The 12,124-nt window shown below is 37.5% G+C and overlaps 1 protein-coding gene across 1 annotated transcript; it reads right to left on the reverse strand.

Moving 5' to 3' along the window:
• Nucleotides 1-363: 363 nt before the first annotated feature.
• sgta (small glutamine rich tetratricopeptide repeat co-chaperone alpha) lies at nt 364-9,576 on the reverse strand. Its single transcript, XM_071582401.1, is given in 12 exon segments — nt 364-1,069; nt 3,096-3,218; nt 3,328-3,366; nt 3,652-3,762; nt 4,253-4,269; nt 5,571-5,820; nt 6,606-6,710; nt 6,851-6,950; nt 7,035-7,116; nt 8,551-8,654; nt 8,751-8,896; nt 9,474-9,576. Coding segments are annotated over 10 exon segments (1,020 nt in total). The 5' UTR covers nt 8,851-8,896; nt 9,474-9,576; the 3' UTR covers nt 364-1,069; nt 3,096-3,106.
• Between the last annotated feature and the right edge of the window lie 2,548 nt (nt 9,577-12,124).

Consider the following 12,124-nt stretch of genomic DNA (forward strand, 5'->3'; position numbering starts at 1 on the left):
GAAAAGGCCAAATTCCGTACAAATATATACTATTGCATGTACAGGTAAGCAGATGAACATACTTAAATATTGCAGGTTTGTATAATGTTCTAAGTTTGCATTTGACAGTTTTTATTCATTTTGAGGAATACTGAATCTGTTTTTGTGAGTGAGATGAGTCTAGAACTACAGTAACATCACAACGCCTCTGCACTTACTCCCGATTTCTCTCAACATGGCAACACGAGAGCTGTCAGTCAAGACATGGGAAACAAAGTAACTGGCGTTACTTATTTGAAAAAGTAACTCATTAAAAAGTAATGCGTTACTTCACTAGTTACTTAAAAAGTAATCTGATTACACAATTCACGCTACTTGTAATGCGTTATCCCCCAACACTGCCTTCAATTCCACAAAATTCTATTTATATAGGCAGCTTGCCAGGTTGAGACAGTGATGTTATGGATTACATCCGTTCCTTTTAATATACCATCACACATATCAGTTCTCCAAAATGGACAAAAACATCCACTTCCTTTAATCCAAAAGTTCAGAACAAACTAAGAACCACACTTGTTAAGTAATGGTACTTTTTGACATCTCACTGGTTGCAAGCAATAAGTGGTTGTGAAACATGAAACTTCAGCTGAACACAAAGTCCTATTTGAAATCTGACATTTAATTGTCAATGTTGTTTGCACATGTTCCTTGTCAACCCCTTTCAGTTCAGACAGAGACTTGTCATTGGACAAGTGAATCACTGAGGTGTTACAGCAAATCTGCATTGTCCATGTAGCAGCACTTCATTAATCACAGTCCAGTAACATGGATTATTACTTGGGAATATAGTGTTAACCCAGTGTGATATTTCATTGATAAACATTTGCTGGAGTCCAGTGCCCAATTATGATGTGTACATGTGCACTGATGACCTCTTCCAACCGGCAGGGCAATGTGGGGCAGTGGGAACTCATGCAGTTTTTATAGATGAATAAATTCAGTCTCGTCCCTAGAGTTGGAGGTACAAGGTATATCTTAAAATAAAAAAGTAGCCCATCTTCCAAAGGTCCACCAGGTCAAGAATGAAACTCTGCACAAAATGAGAAAAGTAATGTTAAGTTCTGAACATATTCTGTTTAAAAGAAGCTGTTTTTTGAACATTTGTAAAGCTCAACCACAAACAACATTAAAATACCTACAGAACATCTTAAGGCAAGACACACCGGGTGAATAAGATTTTTAAAAATTAACTAATATATTAACATACTGACCAAACAGTTTTTTATTTTTTAGTTTAAATAAGTTTAAATATGCAACTGAGGCAATGTCTAATTAAATATGCACAAATTTGCATACATTTCCAGAACATAAATCTGAAAATGGTATCCTTCAGCTGACCTATTAAAAGATTTTAAAGAGGGGATTTTGGATATGAATTTATCACTACATAATTTAGAAAATACTGACAACAGTCTGTTGGAATTTAAGGAATAAAATATTGTATAAAGTCAAGCAAATGATACATGAACAAACCACTCTGTAAACACCTTCAGAATATAGATAATACAACTTGGCTTATGGGCTTATGTTAGCACTACTGAAGAGATGATTTAAAAAAAACAATAATAATTTTGAGAAAAAGGCCTATAAAGCGGCTATTCGGCTATTAGCACTAAGTGTAAATAGCTCTTTAGAGGCTAATAGAGGCTATTTACTAGGGCTGCACGATTAATCGAATGTGATTGTCATGCGTATCTTGTCAGTAAAGCCGGTTCTGTGATTAGTAGTAAATCTCCATCACATGCTTTCAGACGGAGCAGCATTTACTACACAGAGCCGTAGTTCACTGACAAGTTACGAAAAAGGAAGAAAAAAAAAAAGTGCATACTATATTATTGCATGATTATGAAATCGATAATGACAGCTGTTTGCGTAGCTTCTCAGTGACCTATGGCTCTGTGTAGTAAATGCTGCTCCATGTGAACGCATGTGAAAATACCACATATAATAGCATGTTTTTACTCCAAACTCACTTCATAACGTCAGTCAAGAGTTTGAAATAAATCCTTCTGTGAGATGATGTGGCTTCTTACACAGAATAAGGCACACAACATATTTCATAGTATTCTAAGCAGTGATAAAGGCATTTCATTATAAATATACTTCAGTATAATAAATTATAACAATAAGAACTCAGATAAACCATATATTGTCGTAGTCGTGTTTATTAGTTACTCTGAATCAATGAAAGCAGTTAAATCTTCTGTTTATTCAGCTACCGCTATAGGGATTTCCTGGATTTTTTCCTGCAGGGTGTATTTGGAGTTTCAGCGCGAGAGTGCCCTCTGGCCTTCGGATGAAGATTCTATTTACATTATGTTAAAATAGCAGGATTTTTGGCTATTTATACTAATTGCAAATAGTGGCAATTATCTGCACCTCAGTATTGTAGTACACTATAAAACAGTATGCAATAACGTATTAAGTAAAAATCATAATTTTTATTCAAATTATTAAATGGATGCCACCTTATTGGGACAATAAAGCCCTCCCTACACCTACCCTAACCCTACCCGATACATTATTTTCAACCTTTTGATTATTATTCTTAATTTTTATTGAAAATAAATGTCTTTCCGATAAGATATGAGATTTGAAAGGGAGTTCGGCAAAAGGCAGGTTCAAAGCCGGGTCGATCGCGTCAAAAATACTGCAATACATGCTTTACCATCTAAGCCACTGGAGCTGACGTTTGACAGCCATCTTTTGTAGTATTGACTAGCCCAATCACACATTGGTGGGCGGAGGTAGAGTAAATAGCCTCTGTCAACAAGGCGGGCTATTTGCACTTAGTGTAAATAGACAACCCGATAAAGATATGTATCGTAATTTAAATCTACAGACACAAACAGATAATGTGCAATAAAAGACACTTAAAAGTGCATTTTGGATGTTTTCCTTCCACTAGTTTGAAACAACACCTTATTCAAAGCCAATAACTCAAAATCTCAAAATTGACCAGTGCTTGTAAGTACCTTGCCTTAATGTCTAAAACCTATTAAAGCTATGTTCCAGTCTTTTCACAAAAATACTTGAATTAGAGTGATTTGTGGTACCATAGGGAGTGTCAGTGTTCGTCATTGCCAGCACTACTGGGAGGTCGACTGCGCATTTGACTCCTCAGCTGCTCTATAAGCTCAGGGTTCTGCTGCTGCATTTGCTGTGCAAACTGCTGACCACTGCGACAGAAAAACACTAGTTCAGCCCCACTGAATATAACTTGGAATTTCCTGTTAGGAAGTAGAATGAAACCTATGAAAATCACAGGATAGTGATGTTAAAACTTACGCCTGAATGAGGCTGGAGAGATCATTGGCACCACCACCTGCGCCTGCACTTGCACCTCCTGCGCCTGCGCCTGCACCTGCACCTGCACCTCCTGCTCCTGCTCCTGCTCCTGCTCCTGCTCCTGCTCCTGCTCCTGCTCCTGCTCCTGCTCCTGCTCCTGCTCCTGCTCCTGCTCCTGCTCCTGCTCCTGCTCCTGCTCCTGCTCCTGCTCCTGCTCCTGCTCCTGCTCCTGCTCCTGCTCCTGCTCCTGCTCCTGCTCCTGCTCCTGCTCCTGCTCCTGCTCCTGCTCCTGCTCCTGCTCCTGCTCCTGCTCCTGCTCCTGCTCCTGCTCCTGCTCCTGCTCCTGCTCCAGGTCCAGCTCCAGCTCCAGCTGTTGCTCCAGGCGAGGTGGCTCCCCCCATAGGACCGTAAGCCCCAGACATCATACCTGACATCCTACATGGGCACAGAAACAGCTGATATACATTTCTGCTAAGAACACAAAGTCTTTGTCAAGTTGGTACAACTGCCCCGAAATAGTGATGCATTGAAAATTTCAGCAACCAAAAATATTCAGCTGAAATGGTTTAGGAGGGCCATTGCCATTTCTTGGCATAAAACCTGTGCATTTTAAATGACTGTAGAACTCAGTTTTTAATTAAAGTGTTGACTATTAAATAATTAATTAATTGATTATGAAGTACAATTTATTTTTAGTTTCAGTTCTCGGCCAAGTGCATCCTGAATATTCAGTTTTACGTTTTGGCTCAAAATTGTCATTTTGGTGCTTCACTACAAAAAAAGTGAGTTCTTGAATAGAAAACGTTATTAAATATTTATGATAATTTTTATGGTTATTTTTTTTTTAAGAAAAAAATCAGTTTCACTCTTTATGAACACCTGAAAATCTTTGCCCTTTATACTGATGTAATGTGGTGTGACCCACAAAGTCGCATGGCCCAACTAAAATGCACAAAAACCTGAATATCATAGAAATATCATAGAGACGGCTCCTGCAGACCCTCATTATTGCATGTCAGAATCAATAATTTTCTTATATCAGGGCTCGACATTAAGCATTGTCACAAAAATGTACTATTTTGCAATGGGTTTTTTTTTTTTTAAGGTGAAAATTTATTCCAAAGTAATATTCTCATCAGTGTTCTTCTGGGGCATTTTTTAAAATCTTTATTAGGGATGTAACAATATTATCAATATCATGATATCATAATAGCAAATCGGTCTCGATATTATCATGGTCACATGACGATATGAAACCATAGGTCTACCAGGCAAAAAGTGTAATTTTTAAAATATATTTAAACTTCTTATTCTCACATAAAAAGTGTTGGGCCGTTATGCTTTGGCACAGTATCTGTCAAACGAACTAAAACCGAAAGCACGATATGGCTTAATCCCTTCAAGTCTGTTTTCGCTACGCGTTTCAAAGCGAAGCACACACATTGTTGAGGCGATCAGCTCGTAGTCCTGTGTTTTCCGTGCCTCAGAACGGTTTAGTTTACAGTGAATGAATGCAGTGAACTAATTTATTGCATGTGCTGTGATTTTAACGAGTGTTTAGGAACGCAACGGCCACCAGTTGGGGTTTATTTTTATGGCAGCATTTCACTAGATTTGTAGTGTGAGACGTTTTTGTAAGCCTGTTTTCACTGAAGTTGGCGTTTTCTACTGCCGTTTCCATCAAACTAAAAGCTTAAAAGTGCAGTATGAATTGCTGACGATATTATCGTATTGTGTGATTTTGATATCGTTACATCTCTAATCTTTATAATTGGCCATTTTTTTGCTAAGCTTATTGAATATTAAATTATTTAAAGGCACAATATGTACGTTTTCGCCACTAGAGGGTGCGTATTCAAAACGAACAAAGAAACAAAGGCGTAGTTTGATGACGCGGTGACTGAGTGTGGAATCATGGGAGTTATCGTCTTCATCCCCACAGCCGATGCAATCCAACAGGATTCGGGCAGAAATCATGTTCATGGATGAGCTAATGATTTATTAGCGTAGTAGAATGAAGCAGGGTGAGGCTGAAAGCCGTCGAAGCGAAACGAGGCCGCTGAACGAGCGTGACACACATTATGTCACAGTCGAGCGCTTCCGCTCCGTCCGGTCGTGCGTATGTGGGGTAAAGCAGCGCTGTTTTATCATACTAGATACATTTGAAAGTTCTGTTATACTGTGCTACTCTGTGAAGTCGTCACCTGTCTATTACAACGCATAACATATTAAAGCGTCTTTGGTGTTTCCATGTTTTCTACAAAACCAGAAATCGAGGGGTTGCTTTAGCACAACTCTCTGTTTTCCACAGAGAGAAGAAAACTATTATCAGGGTGGTTCTGTGAACTCACTGGGCTGGGCTGTCCCTCCTTCATCTTCTGTTCTGCTATCTGCAGGTTGGCTTTGTAAGTGTCGTTGTCAGGGTCCAGCTCCAGCGCTTTCTTGTAGAAGCTCACAGCCTCTGAGTATTTGTTCAAACTTGCAAGAGCAAGCCTTGTTTTCAAGCAAAACATAAATGAAGTAAATGTGACACCAAAATCCATTCATATCTGATCTATTTTTAAATGAGGGTATCTGCAGGGTTTTTAAAAACAAATTTAAGGATTTTTAAAACCTTAAGACCTACACAAATCAAAATTAATACAGTATGTCCTTTCTCAATCTTTTGCTTAATTAAACAGGCTGCAGCACATATTCAGTGAGGATTTAGTGTTGCTTTGAATTAAATGTCAGATACAATTTGAGTGACTAAAATACAAATAACTAGAAAAAATTATGATGCACAATGCATGATAACTCTGAAATACACTAGGAATCTTATTTTGAAATATCTATGCTTTCCTACTTCCAACTGATAATTAAAAGAGATGAGAAATATAACATGCATTTTTGCAACCATCTACAACATAATACAATATAAACACCATAAGGTAAACACTGCATAATGTATCAACAGGAGATGAATAAAAATAAATGCATGTTCTACAGGCTCGCACTTGAGCAACAGGGCTGCATTTAGACTTTGAAATGTGCAGGGCACACACTTACTTAAATCATAACCTTTTGAAATATATTAATTAATTATTAATAAATAAATAAATGATTATAAATTATTGAATTATTAAATATATTAGACTGTATCATGATTATTGCTTTTCTAAATTTTATAAAGTTCAAGACCTGTGGGAACCCTGAAGAGCAAAAAAAGTTTAAACAATTGGCCTCCAATAATTTATCTGTGCTCAACAGTTTAGATTTTTGTAAAAAATTACAATTACCCCATCCGCCCATATGCTTTACTGTAGTTTGGATCGATTCCAATAGCTCGTTCACAGTCTTGAACTGCTCCAGCATAGTTCCCCAGTTTGCTGTAGGCTGCAGCTCTAAAGATAATTTTTAAAAGTTATATTAATTTTCAAAGAATAAAAACAATTCTCCAAGAAATAAAATAAAAACTTTTTTAATCAAACATCCTTGGATAATGCAAATACTACAGCATTCAATTGTTCTTGTACAATTGTACCTGTTGCAAAAGTAGACAGCATTTTGAGGATTAAGCTGGATGGCTTTAGAGTAGAACTCAACAGCTGCACTAAAGTTCTCTACCTTCATCTGATCGTTACCTGCAGATACAAACATGCAACACTTTGAGTGAGAAGACCATAGGAAGCACCCTGAAATGGTAACGGTGTGACGGATGGTCTTACCGTCTGTTTTAAGATGCTCTGCCTCTGCTAACTGCTCCTCTGAAGGTGAACCACTGGATGAATTGTTCTTAACTTGAGGTGTCTGCAACATATAACAATGTCTTAGGGGAAGTCCATTCAATGCTATGAATAAACATTCCAAAACAACATGGTTTAGATCTGGGGATTTCAATCTTTTAAATGCCATGGACCACCAGATATGATCATCATCATGTGAGGAAACCCCATCCCAAAATTTCAAAGACTATCTATAGTATCTATAGTTTCTTGCATAAAGACCCATTAGTTTAAAAATGTTTTAGTTTCAACTCATTACAGTACTGTACTTTAACTGTAGTGTATTTTTTATTTGAATAAAAAATTTAATTATTTGTGTTTTTATCTACTTTTTACTAGGGATGCACCGGTTGACCGGCCATAAATCGTTTTTTTTTTTTCGTCCGATTTTTCCGGGAGTGTGTGCACCGAGGCGCCAGCAGAAAAAATACCACGCAGAGCAAGCTCACTGTTGGCGATGCACGATGGAAATGCAGAGCTACCTGTCTGAGGCACAGATACCAAGAAGCGAACAGCCGCTGGTGTACTGGCGCACAAATAAGAGCCTCTTTCCTGCACTCTGTAATGTTACCTGTCCGCGCCCTGCACAAGCGTAGACAGTGAACGTTTGTTCAGCTCAGCTTCTCAAGTGTTGGATGAGAAACGAAACAGACTAACTTGTGACAAAGCTGAAATGCTTCTTTTTGTAAAGAAGAACTCACATGCACTTTTGAAAAGCCAGAAGTAAACGTCAGTTCTGTAGGCTATAGGATTATTTTTTTTTATTTGACCTTTTATTTTACCTTAATGACTTAATGTGATTTAAAAAGCACCTGACGTAGTTAACATTCTGAAATAATTTATTTATATAGCCTACTTTGGTTTCACTGGTAAAGATATTTTTTTCTTTACACCAAATTTAGAAACGAAAAGAAATGCTGAATGCTGATTAAGTAACATCTTTGTTTGGAGTGTTGAATGTGTTTGAATTGTGGAACTATGCAGTTTTTGCCTTTAAAATTACATGGTTACAGATAATGTTTTCATTTAAGGCCAGTTTACAGTTTCAACCCAATTTAAAAACAAAAGCTAAATGCTTTTGTCAGTAGGCCTACCTATGTTTGTATTGAATGTAGCCTACTTACTGTGCAGTTACTGCTGTTAATTTCAGATAGTTACAGTTGTTGTTTTCAATAGCCAAAACCCAGTTTAGCCTGTTAAATACCAAATAAACATCTTGTTTGTGTGTACTTTTATTCTTTCTTGTTTGTTGCTTGATAAAAAAAATAAATAAATCGGAAATCGGAATCGGCCAGTTTGCTTGTAAAAACTCGGTATCGGAATCGGCTATGAAAAATCATGATCGTGCATCACTACTTTTTACACTTTCTCTAAACATTTATCCAGACCCCATCACTCCCTTGCAGTCCCCTGGTGGTCCTCGGATCCCAGTTTGAAAACACCCGTGAACAGCTTTTACCTGTTTGGTTGCAGAGGCAAATATCTCTGGCAGAGACTGACTGACTGCTAAACTCTGGTCCTCTACAGAGACACCAAATGCTGTCTCCAGGCACTGGATGGCAACTAAATAAAATAGTAAATTAAAAAAACAAACTAATTAGGAATTACCAAACAATAGCACAACAGTGTCCAGCACTGATTCTAGCACTAAGGTTTTACCTTCTAAGCTTTCTTGAGCATCTGATGACAGACTCCCAGAAGACAGCTGATCATGGAGAAACTGGATGATGGAGAATGCGAGATGCTTTGTGTCTGCCATTCTGTCTTGAGGCTTAAACCTCACCAAATAAATATGTGAAGGAAACCTATGAGACAGGGATGTGTGTTATTATCACCAAAGACAACAATATAGAAAAACAGCATGATAATGGTTGGTAAATCAGAGAAACCTGTTTGGTAAGAATGATTTGGATTCGGAGCAGATTTCGAATGTTACAATGTATTTATTCCAGTTTTTACTGTTCTGGAGTTAATACTTTCCCTAAACGCCCACAGTTATCAACTCAGTAACTTACACAACATTTAAACGCGACATAGCAGCTAATGATAGACAAATTAACGACTTTCAGATGTGTAACCATTGCCGAGGAGTGGTAACGCATAAATATGTTCACCAAGTCAAAACAGTTATTATCAAAGATGGAACATTCTAGCACAAACTAGCTGTTAGCTCATGCTAACAGTTTCCATTGGTTTACAACGCGAGTGCTAATTCTCTTAGCATTAGCTTCAGTTCGCTCATGTGTTTTAGAATAAATACAAAAGAGGATTTAATGAAGATTGAAAGTGAGCTAGCCGCCATTCACCGTTTTACTCTAAAAGCATTCAGGATGCTGTCTGGTTCTACAGACTCTGAAAAAAGTGTGTTTAATTCACACTCACCAGTTATCTCCTCTCAAGGATCTCTAGCCAGTAGTGTGAGGCGATGCATGTGCGCGCGGGCGCACGGCTGGCGTAACGCGCGTGACGTCACACGTTGGGTTAGCGCTCACCTCACGCGAACCAAGCCTGAGACGCTTTAATATTTTTATATAAATGTGTATTTGTATACAGCCCCTCTAGTGTGAAATTGTTTATTTCATGTATAATGTTTATTGTTTATATCATGTATAGTGTTTGTCATATACATGTATTTTGATCTTGTTAATAAAAAAAAATTAATAAAAAAAATGCAAACCAAGGCTGTGTCCGAAATCGCCCCCTATACCCTCATTCACTATTCGGTTACTAATTCAGTTCACTAGAAGGAGTGAATGAAAACGAGTAGTGAATTCGGACACTGAGTGCACCGGAAGGAATGCCGCTTTTGCATAGTCTGTGCTTGCTGTTTATGAATCATTTGAAACTAGCAAACTAGCAGCTCCAGTAGTAAGATTAAAGGATTTATCTTGAACTCTGTCACGGAAATTATGTATAAACCCTAATCGAACAATTTAATAATCAATTTACAATGAATTTATACTCACGGAAATTATGTATAAACCCTAATCAAACAATTTAATAATCAATTTACAATGAGTTTATACCTGTGTTGTACATTATGCTGTACGCCATGGATGAGCACTTTGTAAAAATTAACGGATCGATTATTCAGCTGCGGGCGCCATCTTCTGGCGAGAAGCGGGAATTCATTCGGCGCGTGACTCTAATAACGGTGCATTATGGGCATTCTCAAGCCGTTGAGCGTGCACCACTCGTTTTTGCAGTGCATTGTGGGATTGAATGATATAGGGGGCGATTTCGGACACAGCCCAAATTTACATTAAATATCTTCTTCTTCTTCTTCTTCTTTGACGTTTTATAGCGGTTGGCAAACCAGCTTTAGGTGCATTTAACGCCACCTACTAGGATGGAGTGTGGAGCATTGACGTTAAAAGAAAGAACGATAGAAATAAATAAATATATATATAAATAATAATAAAAAAAATACAAAATATCTGCATGGAAGACATGATCTTTACTTAATATCCTAATGATTTTTGGCATAAAGGAAAAATTTATAATTCTGACCCATACAATGCATTGTTGGCTATTGCTACAAATATACCTGTGCTACTTATGACTGCTTTTGTGCTCCAGGGTCATAAATTACTATGTGAATAGTACAGAAATGAGTGTGAAACTATACAGCAGCATTTTAAAATATTGCATTATTTACACTGATATGATGCAAACTGACAGACATCAATATTCTTTGCTGACGGCTGATGGCTGACATGGGCAAATTTGCTTCTTCTCTTCATCTTCTTCTTCTTTGTTGTTTTAATGGCGGTCGGCATCCAACTTTAAGATGCATTACCGCCATCTACTATATTGGGCTGTGGGCCTGAGTCAATAATATATAATAATAATAATAAAAACCTTTTAAAGGGGTCATATGATGCTATTTTAAAGATCATTATTTTGTGTATTTGGTGTGACAGAATATGTTGACATGCTTTAATGTTCAAAAAACACATTATTGTAGGTCCTCTATGCCCCGCCTCTCTCAAACGCTTCGTTTTCTACAAAGTCCCTCCTTCCGACAAGCGCAGTCTGCTCTGATTGGCCAGCTGACCCAGTGCATTGTGATTGGCCGAACACCAAAAGCACTCGTCGGAAATGTGAACGTCGCACTGAAATACACAGCGTCTCACTGATATGGCTGCATCAACACTACTGCTGTTCCTGAAACCACGCCTTCTTTCTTTGCATGAACATTTGGGCAGCATTATGCTAATATTTCCACATAGTGAGGTAGACATGTGGGGGCGTGTTAGAACGAGCCGTTTTAGGTAGGCGTGGTTGACTCTTAACTTTTATAAAGAATATAATTTTGGATTTGAGACTTTAGTCTTTGCAACTTTACAGATCTTCTTTATGCACCAAGAGCTTGTAACACTCCAAAGAGAAAGGACAACTTGAAATCGCATCATATGACCCCTTTAAATTCTGTTAATTAAGCCAGTTATTATCAGATAATTTAATAAACTTTCATTGTTATGACCATTAAGTAGGCTATGTCTTTAATGCTAATTTCTATAGAACTTTGTTTCCTAATTCTTTTCTTTAATAGGCTATTTCTCTTTCTGTGATGTACTTTTGGCAGTGACATAATATGTGTTCCACTGATTCCTCCTCTTGTCAATGATCACATATGCCAGTTGGATGTTTCCTTATTAGATGTAATGTTTTATTTAACCCTGTGTGTCCCATTCTCAATCGTGTAATTATACCTTCTATTTTGTCATTTCCTTTACAAACCCTCCTACTTCCTACTTTCTCCTGGATTCTACAGAAATGTCTACCTGTTGGCAAATTTGCTTGTGTACGTTCTGACATTATGTAATGAAACATAGTGTGACAAGCTGCGACCATACAGAACTATAACTATAAGAAACCATACGGCCAAAAAAGAATTCGGTCACCCTCCCGTTTCTCAGATGTAGGATTTATTTATTTATTTGAAAAAAAATGCCATTAATGTAAAATGCTGAATATGGAAATATTCTATGTAAATGCAATTTTGTTGATAAATATGATTTACACTATAT

Source organism: Sinocyclocheilus grahami, unplaced genomic scaffold, assembly GCF_001515645.1.
Source record: "Sinocyclocheilus grahami isolate Dianchi unplaced genomic scaffold, SAMN03320097.WGS_v1.1 scaffold165.1, whole genome shotgun sequence".
In the NCBI taxonomy this organism is placed as follows: domain Eukaryota; kingdom Metazoa; phylum Chordata; class Actinopteri; order Cypriniformes; family Cyprinidae; genus Sinocyclocheilus; species Sinocyclocheilus grahami.